Here is a 16,791-nt window from a genome sequence, read left to right as displayed (position 1 = left end):
CCATTAATGTTTAAATGGTCTGTATAGACATATGCTTCCACATGTAACCAGCTTTCAATTAACAGTGATTGTAAATTCTGAAATCAGTCATGAAAATGGATAAGAATGGATTATTTTAATGTCAATTTTTTTATTTACAGCACAGTATGTACACAATGGCAGATTATATAAATGGAAATGAGAAGAAATGAACGTAATATAAAATAAGAAATTTCATGAGACTGCATCACTGCCAAAGCCATTTTTATTGCTGTTTATAGTGACTACATCGCATTGGATCGCCCTAATGATTCAAAACTTAAGAGCTACAAGAAATGGGTTTGTGACAAATTTTACAGTTTAATGTACTGTTTTAATTTGTTTAATTTTTTAATATCTAGAATGGCATGAGCAACTATAGAGTGAAACGATTTGTGAAGCAAAACAAAACACAAATCAGCAGGTATTGGTAAATAAGTTAATATTGCTCATAATGCTCACCATTTAGTTTAAGTTAGGAAGACAGTTTACAACCATAGAAAAAGCCATTTTAAAGCAGATTGAAAAGCAATGGACTTATCGGGACTAACAAAAAAAACGGAGAACTCAAACAAAACACCATTGCATTAAAAAAAAAGCATTACATTAACAAAGTATTCCCAAACCTGGCCTGCGTACCATACAAAGCATTGTGCTATACTGCTTTTCTAACAGGACACCTAAAAGCAATCACGAGTTCTTTTTTGATAAAACAGTATAAAATAGTTCTCATAGTATCAATCTGAAAAAGAGTGGTGAGTGACACATGAATACAAATTATCACTATATAATTACAACATTTACAAGTCAAGAGAATATGTCAGACGTAGACATAGAACGCACCTTCAAAAAACTATGTAAATCTATTAGCAACATCGTCTTGAAAAATGTCCTCAAAAGGCACAGACAGAAGAAAAAGGTGAACCATGCAAAAAGGAAACAAAATGTTTTTTTTTTTTTGTGCAAGGAAGCAAAACTCAAGTTTAGAATAATTACATAATACAGCAGATTGTAATTGTTTCTCCACCCCAAACAATGCCCTCGTCATTACAGTACTGAATACTGTACATGTCTGTTACAACGCATCTTAACCAATTACAGCGGTTTAAAGTCAAAAAGCCTTTTTTGGCTTCACAGGAAGTGAAATATCCAGTTGTACATTCATGATATTTACAGTATCAGAGGGCTTTAAAAAACAATCTGCAACCTGTAGGTTTCAATGAGATTGTTAATCCAGTTTTTTGTACCCAAAAAGTGAGTCTCCTGTGCGCGCTCACGTACAATATCTGAGTTGATTTCACTGAGCATAGAGACGATTCAGTAAACCATGTTACAATGGCTACCAGTCACTCCAACACACACCCTGTACATTCATATCCTTACATTTCTGTGCAACATCATTGCGTCTATTGCGAGCAACAGTGTACCTTTGCAAGCCAACGCATTGCTAGCAAATAGCAGCAATGAGGGTTACAGTTTAAAGACACTCCTTGGTTGCAGCTTCTGCTCCTTAAAGTGACACTCTACTACTCATCTGAACCAACTTAAGGGCCACTTCTCAGTGAAAAGAGATTCACTATTGGACTGATTGACACTGCAAGTGCTGTTTGCAAGGTTACTGGAAGACATGTTCTCAAGAATAAACAAATTCACCTTCGATTTACCATCACCGACTTCACTAAAAACCTTCCTTTGCTTTGCATACACGGTCCTTCATCTGACGCCCCTCTTCTTTAAGGGAAGAGATGCTTTACTTCATATCTTCTGCTGCTTCTTATTGTTTTTATTTCTCTGACCACTTTTGACACTTTTCTCGATCCTCTCTTAAAAACGTGCCTGTCCAAATAAGTCGTCAACATGCATTCTTCAGAGAACACCTACAGTACATGACGGAGGGGAAAAGATGGGCAGTTTACAGATCAGGCAGCTCTGCTTTCTGCTTTCTTGTTCGTCTGTCTCGCTGTATTTTACTAAAACGTCTGTGGATAACTCAGCTAATATTACACCAGGATACAGTAGAATCCACGTCAGGTTACATTGTTCCAGTTTTTATGTCCAGTGTACTTTATCGAGCGACTGTCAATCCTCAAAGCATGTTGAGCGCAGAATATTCCTGGGAAGAAATCACCTGTTTTGTCACATGAGATCAAAGCTGTGACTAAAGTTCACAGCGAATAAAAACAGAGCAGGGTGGATCAAGTTGAAGAGTCACAGTAGTATGACCTGCAGTCAGGGAAAACTCCCTTTAGTTCAGCGCAGAGCCCAATTCTGGAAGTCATTTTCCTGCCACAAACAGCAGGGGGCGATGCTTCTTTATTTATATGTTCCAGTTTCTAAGACTGACCCTGGATCTCTCTGCTCTCCTGTACAGGTTCCTGACTCTGGTTCGCAGGCTCCGATCAAACAACTGGAATGATCCTCATTCTCCCGAGATTCCCGAGAATGATTCTCATCCCAGTTGAGTCGCTGCTAGTCGACCTTGATCTCCAGGATGGAGGGGTTGTGGTCCAGGATGGACAGGATGATTTTGTCCATGTACTGTCGCAGACGGATGTTGATTTCTTCCTGCTCCTTCAGGGCTTCCATTAACTGGGGAGAGAGAGAGAGACGTACGTCAAACACATTTTCATTTCAGTTTATCAACAAGTATTATAACACAAAAGTTTCTTAGTTTTCCTCTGGGACTACTGTTGACTGCATGCAAATCATTATTTATGGGTACACCTGCAATAATCAGGGCTGGGCGATAATTCCATATGATAATTTAACGTCTTTCAATGGAATCATATTGTGATGAAATCATGTAACGAGATACACAATTATGTTGTCTAAATTTATAATAACAAGCACATACCAATTCAAATTTCTCCGAAAATTTGATGTGGGATATTTGAAGATTGCGGTTTTGTTTTTACATCACACTTTACATTACCACTCAGTTCAAAGCGATTAACAAATGTGTATATATGGATATATTTATTTACATTTTCTCTATAATTTCCCTTGAAGCTGTTATGTTTATTTTGCACTAAAGGTCTTAATTAAATGAGAACTCAGGAGTATACAAAATAGGCTTTAAAATGTGGTTATTTCATATAGATATTTATTTATTGAATTACCAGAAAATATGCTATATCGTGATATATATATACACAAAAAAAAAAGTTTTTAAATATATAAAACAAAGAAAAGCAGCAAAACCTCACATTACAGGAAGGTGGAGCCAGAACATATTTGGCATTTTTACTTAAAAAAAATAAAATAATATATCGATTATCAAAATAGTTGCCAATTCATTTTCTATTAATCGATCAATCCACTACTTATTTCTGCTCTTATGCTGCTGTAGATACAGATTTCATAGTGATTAGTTATAGCATAGCTTATTTGCATGGTGTTGTTCAGTGTCTGTGTGTGAGAAATGACCTCCATATTATGCATAATAGATTCAAATCTACAATAATGCAATATCTAGAACACGGTCATGCTGTGATTTGTCCTAGAAATACAGTTGCGCTCTAACTACTGTATGTAAAGCACCTATAATATTGTTCAGATGAAATCCATAGAAGAACATTTAACAGTCAACAATGTCGATAATATGCATGTATAGTCTGTATCATGTTTGTTTTACCTGGTCTCTGGAGGCGTTTTCTATCTCAGCAGCTAGAGACTGGGCCTTGGTCTGTGTGGCGAACAGGGTCTTGGCTTCGTACAGACTGAGGCTGAGGATCTGACCGTTGAGCTCATCGTTCTGCTCCCTCAGCTTCTGGTTCTCCTATAAACACAGAATCAGGGCGGGAGGTAGATAGAGAACGAGATAAGTGTCTGGACCACACAAGTGTATCAGCGGCGATAATGCTTGTTATGAAAAAATGTCCGCTACTCAAGCCTCACTCAACCCATACGACAAAACTCTGCACTTCATGTACTTCAGCCAGCAGCAAACACAGCAATCTATTTTGGCAACACCTACAGGACGTAACATGGGTTATATGCGTGTTACAGAACAAACTGCTGCCCTGCTTTGTCTGGTGTGTTATGAAAAGCTCCATGATTAAGTTGCCTCTGAGTGCTGACAAGAGGTCAGTTTGCTTTTCCCCTCGTTCTATCCTTAACCATTAGCGAGGGTTGTTGCAGCACTGACCCCAATTCAGCTTGGGCGTTCACACTACTCCATTGTGATTAGTGGTTAATCGGGAGGTCACGGAAGCAATTTTACCATCAGACCAGGACGGAGCCGAGCCCCAGACAACACCAGGTGCTGGAATTCAGTTGGGAGAAAGTCCTGGGGCACAAATCGCTGGACACACACATACAGACATTTACAGAAGTGCACAGGCAAGCATACTGTAAGATAGTGAGCTATGGATGTCACAGGGCAGTGTCTCTCAAATTAGATCATTTTTCGCAACCACAGACAATCAAATTGTTCTAAATCTAAAACTGCAGGATGTAGCTCAGGATAAGATGTTGATATATTGAGAGAGAAATAAATAAAAAAAAGAACTATCTGCAGATTGAAGCTGGAATAATTGCTCGCCTGCACATAGTGTGACACTTTTGGTCTGAGGCTACAGGGGGACATAGACTTTATCATCTTAGTCTCTGATAAGATACACACACTGTACAAATCAGCACTTCTAACTGACTGGCTATGCACCATTTACAGAGTTGCTTCAAGGCTTGATGGTTTTAGTAACTTATGCCTCCTGTATTGCCTTTACTGTTGGCTTAGGAACTTGGTTGCATCACTTCTAATGTATATCATCACGACAATGAGTCAGACACAGGCTCCTATACAACTTTAAGGAGCGCTAACATCTACACGTCTTATCAGAGAGATCTGAAAAACACTCTCCTCTGCTCCCTGGTCTCTAATGTTTACTTTACACCAGGTCTGCACACTCTGCAGGACTGGAAACAGTAACATGACATTTAAGTCTAGCAGGCAGATAATAGAGGCAAATGTCACCGTGTCTGGGAATACAGGAACGAAAGAACAGAGAAAAATATAAAGAACACATGTACTCTGCAGCCAGAATTAAATATGAAACTGGCTTAAGCTGCATAACCAAACTATCAGTACAACATGTTGAGGACGGTGCTGCTGTTGAAGGGGATTTTAAGGGAATGAGAGGAGCCAATGTGATTACAAAAGTTGCAAACACCTGAAAGGACTGACAGAGAGTCAGAGGCTTAAGAGTAAGTAGTATGGTGCTCAGTCATGTTAAATGGTGAAAATATTTTTAAAAAGCTTATGATACCCCATAATTCCTTTTGTATTATTCTATGCAATACTGATTAAACTGTACAATTCATTGTACAAAAATTAAACTGTGCAATACACTGTCATTAATATAGAATTTATACTGTTTATTTATATATTCTTAATTATTATTTAAACTATTCTTGCATTTATATTTACCATACTTAATAGATCCCATTGCTCATCATTTTTTATTACTTTTATTTACACAGTGGTTATATAGTGTATGTGTTTGATGCACATATTTGTACATATTTGTAATTTCTTATTCTTATTTTCATTATTTATTTATATTTCTCTATATCTACTATATATTATGTACACCATTTACATGTTACATACTCCTTTATTCTTATATTTCTTTATGCTTTTATACTGTATAAGAACAACTATAACATCCCAATTTACAGGATCAATAAAGTATTTCTGATTCTGATAAATGAAATCAACCTGTCCATCAAAAATTTGTCAATTTCAGGCACATTTTGGAAACCAAGGATAGGAAAACTATAATAATTCGTTCAATGATTTAAATAAATAAAAAGAAGTGGTCAGCCAAGATGCTTCTGCTGCCGCTTTAAAAAAACAACCATGATGAGTATACTGTAAGAAATCAAGTACACAATAGGCAGCATTCAATCTGTGAGGGTGTAATTATGTAGCGTGCTTTGAGAATTTGCATCTCATCTTTACATCTAGTACTCTTCAGCATCCAAACCAAAGTTGTGCAACAGGCGCCATTTTGCTTCCCATTCTCTAAAATCAATGTGAAAGCGTTTTATGATTATCTCCTCATCTTAAAGCACACTCAGTGGCTACAGCACTCACTGAGCTGAGCTGACCGTGCACAACAAAGACGTTTGAACAGAGTCTTCCATCCGTACCTGCTTGAGCCTCTTGACCTCGTGCTCCAGCTCCACCTCCCTGGTCCTGCTGTTGAAGTCTGCCAGCCCAGAGGAAGAGCTGCGACTGCGGCCGGGCCTCTCTGCCTCCAGCTTGAAGAGCTGCAAATGCTCCAGCTCTCGACGCAGGTCCTCTATGAGCTATACACAGAGAGGACAGAGAAACAGTGTTATATAATGCCAGTGCAGTGTTTTGTAGGTGTAGGTGTACGAGGCGGCATAATTGCAGTGAGAAAGAGAAAGAGAGGAAACAGAGTGAGCAGCACAACAAACAACCCACTCTGTGCATGTGTCTGATTGCATAAAATAGTCTCCCCCCACCTCCTGCATGGCCTCTTTTTCTTTCTGGAACTGGTATCTGTTCTGTCTCAGTTTGTCCATCATTTTCCTGTAGAGGTCCATCTCGTCCTTCAGGCGCAAACTGGTGTCCTCCAGCTTGTCTGTCATCCTTTGCTTCTCCTGAGGACGGACACACATACAGTTACAGTTTGAAGCACACACACACTCTCTTATGAGACAGGCATTCCTATTTACAGTGATCATTCAAAATTTGAAAACCCTCAAAGTCATACACACATATCTACAAAGATAGACACTTTTGTAAATGTAATATTAAACAACAAATGTCTTTGGTGTCAAAGGTTTTCAGTGCGCATTTATTCATAAAAAAAGTATTTCCATATACAGTTAGAGGCAGAATGAGTAGGATTTGTCGGTTGCGGTTTGTAAACACAACATTCAAAGTTGCCGCCACACACTTTTAAGGGTCACAAGTGATGATTGAGAGGTATTATATTTTGTACGAGTCTATACATGTTTTTTTTTTTTATTCTGCCTTTAAGTTTATCATTTTCTGTGACACCTTAGGTCACACATTGTTATTTCCAGAGCAAGATCTTTGGTGTTATTTATACTGTCTTAAAATAGAGGTGTGTTTCAGCAGCACCCAGTGGCACACCTCATCTTGTGAATATCACAGTTCCTCATTATCTTCGTATGTGTGCACACATTATTTGACAATTAAGGAAACTGACATTTTTGAAAGGGACAGTAGGACTGTGTTGACCTTTGAATGTGAGAGAGAAACAGATAAGAGCATCAGCTGGATGTGTTAAAAGGGTACTTTAGGGTAATTTAGCATGCACTCCTATAAAAGTGATAGACCCACAATGGACAGATACAAAAAAAGGATTAAAACTGATGCAGCAGAATGAGAGATCTGTCTTTTTTATTGCACACATTTTTTTCCTTGTCAAAACCTGGTGCCTACATTACCCACAATACAACTCTACTGCCGACAGTTCGGTTGGAGATTAGCTCCCTCTGGAGCCACAAAAGGCTTTATACAACTTTTTTCACATATGCAGAAGTAATCCCCAATACCTCTAAACAAACTTTGATGCGTAAAATCAAAGGAGTTCCCTTTTAAATGGAAAAATAAGGACAGAATAAAGAAAAAACAAACAAGATGAAAGAAAACAAACAGTAAATATGACTTACCTCATCCAGTTTCTCTGTCTGTGATTTGAGTCGACTCATGTTCAGACTCATCTCACTGTTCTCCTCCTCCACCTGCTTAGCTCTAAAAACACAAAAACCTGCACGTCAGTTTACTTTTATATAATAAGCTGAGTGTGTCTCTTAGGGAGCCGAGGCACCGGTTTAAGCAAACGTCCACAGTATATGCTGACTAACCCCAGGAGGAATCTGTGAGCTCTGTTTAGCATTTAGTTTTACATTCTGTAGGCAGGCACGTCAATCTAAGAGCCACACAATGTTCAGTTTTGTACATAAAAAAATATAATAATCTAACCTGTATCTCAGCATCAGATTATAAACTTTAATGAATTCATACATTTGCATATAAACATGCAGGTATGTGTGCTGGTTAGATGTGTTTCTCACCGGCTGGTCAGCAGCTCTATCTGTGTGTTCTTGTCTCTCTCCATCTTGCTGTAGGACTCTCGGTGTCGTCTTAGCCCCTCATTCGTATTTTGCTCTGCTCGCGTCTCCTGGTCTTTCAGCTGCTCCTCGAGCTCATTAACCCTGAGTCGATGAACACATCACACAAAATTCATAACTGAGCTGAGTGTATTACTTTTTCTGTTGCAGTTCTGTCGGCACAATTACTCATATGGGGAAAGAAGTTACACAGAATGATCTGTATAATATGGAACTGAATATTGTTATAAAATAAATCATGTGTATTTCTGAAACCCGTTTTCTTGCTGTACCTGTGTACTAGTTGTGTGTTCTCCTGCCTCAGCTTGGACTTGAGATCACCGTTCATCAGAATCTCATGCTCGAGTTCTGCCACCTTCTTCTCCAGAGAACTCACCTGATAGAGACAGAGACCGTTTACTAAAACCTGAATTTGCACTATAAACATGATTACATGTGACAATTATATTTAGTGCTGAAAAGGGAATGCTGGCCTGTATGGAAATTAGGAAATATCCCTCAACAAAACAAGAAATATCATATTGGCACTAAACAACAACACTTTCCAGAACTCCCAACGTTTTTTTTAGAGGCTTGAAAATGATAACCCTATTCCTTGAATTTGCAGACGTAAGAGGAATCCTGACAGGGCTCATCCTGTGAATTAGCATTCTCAACTTAAGAGGCCGTGCATCCACCCGGAATAACGCTTTACTCTGTGATTTTAGTGCCAAGAGCGTAATAAAATGCTGAAGGTGAGATATATTTAATCTTTTATGAGCTTCCAGTAATTACGCAGAAACAGGAAGGGTTACTTCCTGCAAGAGATTAGTTAAATAAAGGTCTACTGACACAGATCAACATGGACAAAAACACACACACAAAAGGACACAAACACAATGATACCTTCTCATTGATGTCGATGTCACAGGAGTCGATGCTGTCTCGGAAAAGGTCTTCCGTGCTGCCGTTGCTGCTGCTCAAGTTGCTGTTATGAAGCAGCTGCCTGCTCAAACACACAGAGACAACACAAACTATAAGAATGTGCCCGGAATAGATCCAGGTGAGGACCAGCTGATATGTGTGTGTGTGAGGGAGTGAAAAGAAGTGTGCTCTGCTCTGCAGTGATCCTACTGCAAGATTGCATTAATGGCATCGGACTATAAGGACGGTGCCAAGCAGAGAAGCTGGTGCAAACTGAATTTCAATGAGTACTCACACACACACACACACACACACACACACACACACACATATATATAGACACCTTGTTGTAGATGCCTGAACAGACACCCACACATGTGTGCGTATATCTGATTGTGTCACACACACAATCAAGTGTGACATTCATGCTGTGATGTGACTACATATGCCCTCTTTTTCCTCTGATGGAAATAACTTGACAACAGCAAGCTTCTGATCCATTACTGAGATTAGCAATATGGAGAGGAGAGGAAAGAAACAGAAAGAACAGAAGAACAGATGAAAAGAGCAATAAAGTGAAAGAAGTAATCAAAGCAGACAGAGAGGACAGTAGAGGGAACGAGGGGAGTGAGCCAAACCTTAAATTGAATACATAGATCAGGTCTGACAGGCCGTTTTCACTCTGTCGCTATAACTCAGTTACTGTGGGTGGAAATAGGACAAAAGCCGAGCGACAAAACATTTCTCTCAGTACAGACCATGAAGAGGGGATACATCCACGTATAGCTGAAGTTTTTTTTTCTCAACTTCGGAACAAAAATAAAACATTTGGTAACACTTGCACGTCCGCAAATTTCATGGTAATTAGGTGATAATTAGCAAGTAACCTATTTGAATTTTCTTTGGAATTACTGCCAAATTACCCCAATATTCACCTAAAAATTGATCAAAAATTACTTTATTATAAACATTATTTAATAATTATATGCTAAAATAGGGGCTGCACGGTGGTGCAGTGGTTAGCACTGGCGCCTCACAGCTAGAGGGTTGTAGGTTCGAATCCGGCTTGGGACCCTTCTGTGTGGAGTTTGCATGTTCTCCCCGTGTTAGCGTGGGTTTTCTCCGGGTACTCCGGTTTCCTCCCACAGTCCAAAGACATGCAGGTTAGGTTAATTGTGGACTCTAAATTGCCCGTGAGTGTGAGCGTGAATGGTTGTCTGTCTCTATGTGTCAGCCCTGCGATGGACTGGCGACCTGTCCAGGGTGTACCCTGCCTTCGCCCAATGTCGGCTGGGATCGGCTCCAGCCCCCCCGCGACCCCTAACGGGATAAGCGGTTGCAGATGGATGGATGGATGGATGCTAAAATAGCATATAATGGTTAAAATAGGGCCCTCAGGCTTGAGAAGCGGCTGTGCGCTGCTCTTCATCGGAGGTGGATAACCAAAACTAATAGAAGACACTTCTGATCAGGCACAAATCTCAACATTGTGTGACTTATTGTCTACACAGATGTAACCTGGTAGCTGATGTAATGATTCAGGGAGTTTTTTAAGAAATTTCAAGGAGTTATTTGCTAATTATTATCTATTTACCAGGAGACATGGAAATAAAGCATATCAATTAACTTTGTATTCTTTTCCTGGAAATGTATTAAATAAATTACCAGCTATTTGGAAATAGCGGAATATAATTATTGAAATAATGTTTATAAGAAAGTAATTTTTTATACATTTTGAGGTAAATATTGGGGTAATTTGGCAGTAATTCCAAAGAAATTTCAAATAGGTTACTTGCTAATTATCACCTAATTACCATGAAATTTGCAGACCTGTAAAATGACGTGTTACCAAAGATTTTCCAGCACGCTACTGGTTTCAGATCAGATTAATTTCCATCCAAATGTCATGCATTTTCTCTGAATAACCAGTTACTAATTAACTGGCTGTTAGAGCACAATGGTCGGGCAGGTCAGTGATAACGAATCTTACTGTGTGTGTGCCTATGTCAACAAATAGAGCAAACACGTGCGGAACAGGCTGTATAATGCATAAACACACAGAGTACAAGTGAGTGACCTTCCATGTAGACACACACACACACATACATACATACAGTCTCTTACCTTCCAAAAGCAGTGCTGGAGATTTTCCTGTTGGGGCTACAGAGGGAAAAACAAAACAACAGACGTTTTTATTACACTCAATTGCTATGGATATGTCTAGACTCACAGCTCAACAATGCAGTGGAACTAAGTGCTGATGGCAATTAAGATTTTAGTTATTCAGTGTGACAGATGTGCAGGAAAGAGAGAGAGAGAGAGACAGAAACACTGAAGGACATGTCAATGATAACACCATTTAACTCTTGGTTCAGTGAGCGGGGGTTTCTGTCAGCTCAGCAACTGTCTCGGGGGGACAAAAGCCCAAAGACTCTTTCAGTCTGTCTGTGCTGGGTTTCACATCGGATTAACAAAAACGGGCAAACATACTGTAGGGCCACACGAATGATATAAAACTCAAGCTCAAAAGAGATGCATCTTATCCAAAAATGTCACTTTGTGGTAACAGAGTGGTACAATATCAAGAGGCTTTACCGAGAAATAACTGACACGGGTGTCTCAGAGGCTGATCGTCCAGGAGGATCCTCTCAGCAGAGTTTATAATCCTGAGTGACAAAACGATTCCCCTGCAGCTAATGTTTCACTTAACCTAAATGCCCTCTTTGAAGAAGTCTAAGAGGCTAAATTGCAGAGGAGAATTACTGCTAGCAGTATTTATCTTTCATCTCTGAACTTTCAATGCACTCTTTTATTATTTGATTTTTTTTGTGTGAAAGTGCATGTGATCGATTTACTGGTGCTCTTATGTACAAAATATATCAATTCAAATGTTTAACTTTCTTTTTCACTTTGTGTTATCGTTACAGTTATGAGCAGTACATTTTTTAACAGCATGCTGCAAAACTTTCACCCTGGCACCGTTGCTTCCTCCCACAAGTTAAAGGGATAGTTTGGGTGTTTTAAAGCGGTGTTGTACGAGGTACTTATCCATAGTAGGTGTATTACTTACAGTAGATGACAGTCGGCACGCCCCCAGCATCGAGAAACAGACAGGAGCACCGACGCCGAAGCAAAGCAAAAACACATTAAAGCCACCTAAAAAAAAGGCTCACCGGAAAAAATGTATATCCGTTTTAGTGTACGCTATATTTATAATATTTATATTTTCCAACGGCGAACTGAACTGAAAGTGAAACATATCTACAGTATACTGTTTTTGAGGCTTTGCTGCTGGGTTTGAGGAGAGAATATCAGTTTGCCGTCGGAAAGGAGAAGGAAAGGGCTGTCAGACGGCAAAGTAAAGCGGTGAAAATATTCTTAATATAGCGTACACATAACCAGATATTGATTCTTTTTGGTGTGCCTTTCTTTTAGGTGGCTAAAATATGTTTTTCTGCCGTCCCCATCCACAGCACTGTATTGCTTTGCTGCAGTGTCGGTGGTCTTGTCTGGTTCTCCAAGCAGGGGGCGTGCCGACCGTCATCTACTGTAGCTAATACACCTACTATAGATAAGTACCTCATACAACCCCACTTCCAAACACCTGAACTATCCCTTTAAATGCACAGATGTTCTCAAAAGTGAATGCACAGTGAGATAAACTGCACTAGACAAATAATATTTCACATGAATACATTACCAATAGCACCATATTTGTCAATGAGAGCAAAAATGTTGTGTTTTACATGAACTTTGGTTTGCGTGATTGCACTTATGTCTTCTTCATGAACCAAACCCCACCCAGTAATTTCATGAGTTTATTACCCATGCTTCACTGTGGCCAATTTAAATGAACTAATTGTGTGTGAAGGAGCTTGACACGCATAAGTGATCCTTTAAATACTGTGTGACAAAAGCTCCCTTTTTTGTGTCCATTCTGAATCCATTTAGTCTCGCCTAAAATCATTCATTCTTTGGACTGATCTATATGCCGTATTTTTCATTTTTTAGGCTGTTTCATATTCATCGAAATCCATTCCCACCACCGTCCTATTCTATGAGCTCACTCCATTTAAAGTAATTTCTCCATTCTCTCTTACTCTTTCCGCTAACTCTTTCTTTCTGCCCGTCTCTACTTCATTATTCATGAGAGGAAAGCATAGGTCTGATTAAGGAGAGACATGTTGAAATATAGTTTCTCTCTGGGGAGAAATCCTGCAGAGTCAGCAGTTGAGTCCAAGTAACAAAGAAAAAGTGACTTCACAGATCACACTATATTAAAAAAAAACGTATTTTACAACATTATATGTCCTCAAATAACTCCACATGTGTGTTCTTGCGTGCACTTGTGTTTGCAGGTAGCCAGCAGATCTATTAATGGTCACCTCGGATTATGTTTCCAATAATAGATTCCCTATTACAATGGTTGATGAGGTAAGCACATCACTGCAGGCCTTACATAACAATCAGTTAGTGTTAGTACATGCATGAAACAGGAGGAGGAACACTTTAAACATACTCTTATTAAATTATACTGTCCTGCACAATACTTTTAATAGCTGACATTTGTTCTTTTAAAGTACCATGGTTAAAAAATACCTGCTGGGATAATTAACGCTGATTTCCCACAGACACAGGTCACCCTACCTGTTTTCAATTTTGTTATTTAAGTCGTGTTTTCTGCTGCAGTATATTTCACCATGCGGAGGTTTAATTTGGATAAAAGTGTCAGGAAAAACAGCAGTCAGCGAATACATGCTGATGATTTGATTTGACTTGACTGGCTTACAGTCAGAATAAGAAGAGTGTTGGTCAGCGGGAAAAGGCTAAAGCCTGTGTAGAAATAGCTCACAAAGTCACTCCTTATTGAAGTTGTACTAACAACTGGCATTTGGTGGGTGAAGATTTTGTGTCATACTGGTTTGCGTGTGTGTGTGTGTGTGTGTGTGTGTGTGTGTGTGTCCTACCTGTTAGACTTGAGGTTTTTGAGGCGAACCTCCAGGTCATTCAGCAGGTTGACCTTTTTGCTGCACTGAGAACAGTAGACATCCATCAGATCGCCGTTGTAATGCTGACGCACCTTACGAGGAGTCTGGCCCGCACTGTAAACATACACAGAGACATACACAGTTTTTATATGACCATTTGAGACACCATTTGAGTGTGTAGAGAAGTGAGGCTGATATAAAACAATGTAGCCGGTGCCAAGACACCTAAAAAATTTATCTGGCTACCCACTTTACGTATAACGGCATTAAAAATTTAAACTGAAAGAGAAAGACATGTCAAAGATTGAGAAGGAGAGAAAGAAAAAATAATTCTGACTATGAGATGATCCACATTTTCTGAGACACTTTGGGGTGAATATTTCACCTTGCAGTCTCCACTAAGTTGTGTTACAGCAGGGGTCGGCAACCTTTTTGGTATGAAGTGCCATTGTTAAATCTTCTTGTTAATCAGTGTGCCATATCATCATATAAGGTTGTTTTTGTAATTTAATTATGACACCACATCAAAATTTAAATCTCCAACGGACCTGTAATTTGATTCCATCCATGTAGGCAACGTTCAACACATGTTTCTCCCATAATCAGGACATTGTAATTCTATATGAGAGCACTATACAAGAAGGCTGCAGTCCATATGAAAAACATCCACATCTGAGTTAAATCATTAACCGGACCGGGAAAAATAATCAATCAAATGACAGTAAATAAGAGCCTGTTCAGACGTGGTCTCAACGTGCGTCCTGTAGTGATCGGATCACAAGTGGACAGCTCTATGTACAGGTGTGAACGCACACAAGGCGCATTGAGGACGCATTGAGATCAGATCGCTCAGACCGCATTCAGAGGTGGTCTGGGCCACACATGGCCACATTCTTTTAGCAGTGTGTACGCAAATGTGTCCTGGGCCACATTAAGGACCGCTTACTCATGTGAATAGACAGGCAGATGTGAGCACTTGTCTGCCTCGCAGCTTGGAAACGGCTTCTGTGCTCTACTGTATTCTGTTGGTACAACTGTATTTTATTCAAATATATCTTATCTATAGGCTACATAATCTACAGACTATCACAAAGTGCATTATTATCATAGGTGCAACTGCCAGTGGCTGTGAAAGAGGTAATTTGGCATTTGGATGAGAGGGCACTTCAACATTTCCAAAAAACTCTCTTGTACTTATTGCTAGTGTGCCGTTGGTTAAGCTACCATGTGCCAAAGGTTGCCTACCCTGTGTTACAGTGTGTTGGGAAGGTGCAGACAGCAAAACAATGACCTCATTACCAAAACAGTTGCCAAAATAAGGAGAGGCCATGATGCATGACATGTACCTGAAGATACACTCCCTGATTTTGTAATAGTTTCCAATAACTCCCATAAATCAGATTATTTTCTCCCAGCTCACCGTTTGTACTTTGAAAGTCAACACAGCAGAGTTCTCACAATCTCGACCTCCAAAGCTCTTAATATTTGGTTTAGGAGGCACTATACCAGCGAACCTTAAACCCACTTTGTACTGTAGTCGTTCAAACTTCTTTCCCATGCTGAGTTGTCTAAGACTTCTTGTAAATCCGAGCCTCATTTTGAATTTAAATCCCCATGCCAACTCCATTTGGTGAGTTTTGTCTGCTTGGTATGCGCGGAAGGAGCATGCAGCAGTATTGCCACTCTATCAGCCGGGAGACTTAATCCCATTAAACACAGGCCTTTGATGAATATTAATGTAGCCTTAAGGGCAAGAACTCATAAGCTACACTTCTACAGTCAAAACTCAGAGTAATACGAGTCAGGTAATGATTCTGCAGTCCGTAATATTTAACTGAGTTGGAGCTACAGAAACTGGTCAATGTCTTTTCATAACCTTTGAGAAACAACAAAGACGCCTAGACACAACTGAAATGTATAATTATTATTATAATGTATAATTATAAAGCACATTGGGTTCTGGGCCACCAAACATTTGCTACTGTGCCTGGAAGACATGCTATGATTCATCAAGAAAGCTGAATGATAATTATATAAATTCGTAGGCTAATTAAGGCTAGTTCTGCAGAAACTACCTGTCTGTACTTTCTCCACATCACTCCCTGTTACGCCCAAAACAACAATCTCACACACGTCCAGCGCAGAACAAACAGGTTGAAAGCAGCAGCACTGCCTAGAGCAGTCAGGTTGTACAACACAGAACTGAAAGGAACAAAACATTAGTGTTGTTTTAAAATGTATGCAAGGTTGTATGTAAGTGTTATGGTTGTATTTGTAAATGAGTATGCATGGGAGCATGTGTGCATGAATAAGTAAGTAACTGTGAGCATGAATGCAAATAAACTTAAAGTCATAATGATTTTGAACTGAAGCAGGTCATCAGTACATGACGTAATCATCTGTCATCATCCACGTAGCTACGCAATTAGCTAAGTTTAGTTTAATAAGCAGAGTTCCCATTACTGTATTAACTTGGGTAAAAAGACGTTGAGAGTTTTGAGAATTTGATAAAACTTATGTTTCTTTGGAGGATGTTGGGGAGAGACTTAACATGCGTGTTTTAATATCCAAATGTTTGACTTTTATTGTGGTCGTGACAACAATATCCGCACCCATTTAATATATAGAATTTACTGTGTTAAAAAGCGCCTCTGCTCTTGTTTGCAGAATATTAATGTTTTATTTTTAAGAAGTATTATTTTTTTATGATGTAAACAGAGGTGGTCGTCACATCTCCGCTATAGAACAC

General features: G+C 39.3%; 1 protein-coding gene across 6 annotated transcripts in view; it reads right to left on the bottom strand.

Moving 5' to 3' along the window:
• Positions 1-228: 228 nt before the first annotated feature.
• Positions 229-16,791, bottom strand: part of rab11fip4b (RAB11 family interacting protein 4 (class II) b) — a 66,756-nt gene continuing 50,193 nt past the window's right edge. For 4 of the 6 annotated variants that reach the window (XM_074630445.1, XM_074630449.1, XM_074630450.1 and 1 more), the window contains 11 exons: positions 14,022-14,156; positions 11,179-11,214; positions 9,037-9,136; positions 8,424-8,527; positions 8,095-8,235; positions 7,690-7,771; positions 6,511-6,648; positions 6,172-6,330; positions 4,241-4,321; positions 3,653-3,796; positions 229-2,607 (listed from right to left, as the gene is read on the bottom strand). In XM_074630445.1, coding sequence (XP_074486546.1) covers positions 2,488-2,607; positions 3,653-3,796; positions 4,241-4,321; positions 6,172-6,330; positions 6,511-6,648; positions 7,690-7,771; positions 8,095-8,235; positions 8,424-8,527; positions 9,037-9,136; positions 11,179-11,214; positions 14,022-14,156 — 1,240 coding nt within the window. In that variant the 3' untranslated portion in view covers positions 229-2,487. The remainder of the gene's footprint in view (positions 2,608-3,652; positions 3,797-4,240; positions 4,322-6,171; positions 6,331-6,510; positions 6,649-7,689; positions 7,772-8,094; positions 8,236-8,423; positions 8,528-9,036; positions 9,137-11,178; positions 11,215-14,021; positions 14,157-16,791) is intronic. The other 2 variants (XM_074630446.1, XM_074630448.1) reach the window with 1 other exon arrangement.

The sequence above is a fragment of the Sebastes fasciatus genome, chromosome 3 (assembly GCF_043250625.1).
Source record: "Sebastes fasciatus isolate fSebFas1 chromosome 3, fSebFas1.pri, whole genome shotgun sequence".
NCBI classification, from domain to species: Eukaryota; Metazoa; Chordata; class Actinopteri; order Perciformes; family Sebastidae; genus Sebastes; species Sebastes fasciatus.
The sequence above is the reverse complement of the archived record's forward strand: the minus strand, read 5'-3'. Positions and strand labels throughout refer to the sequence as shown.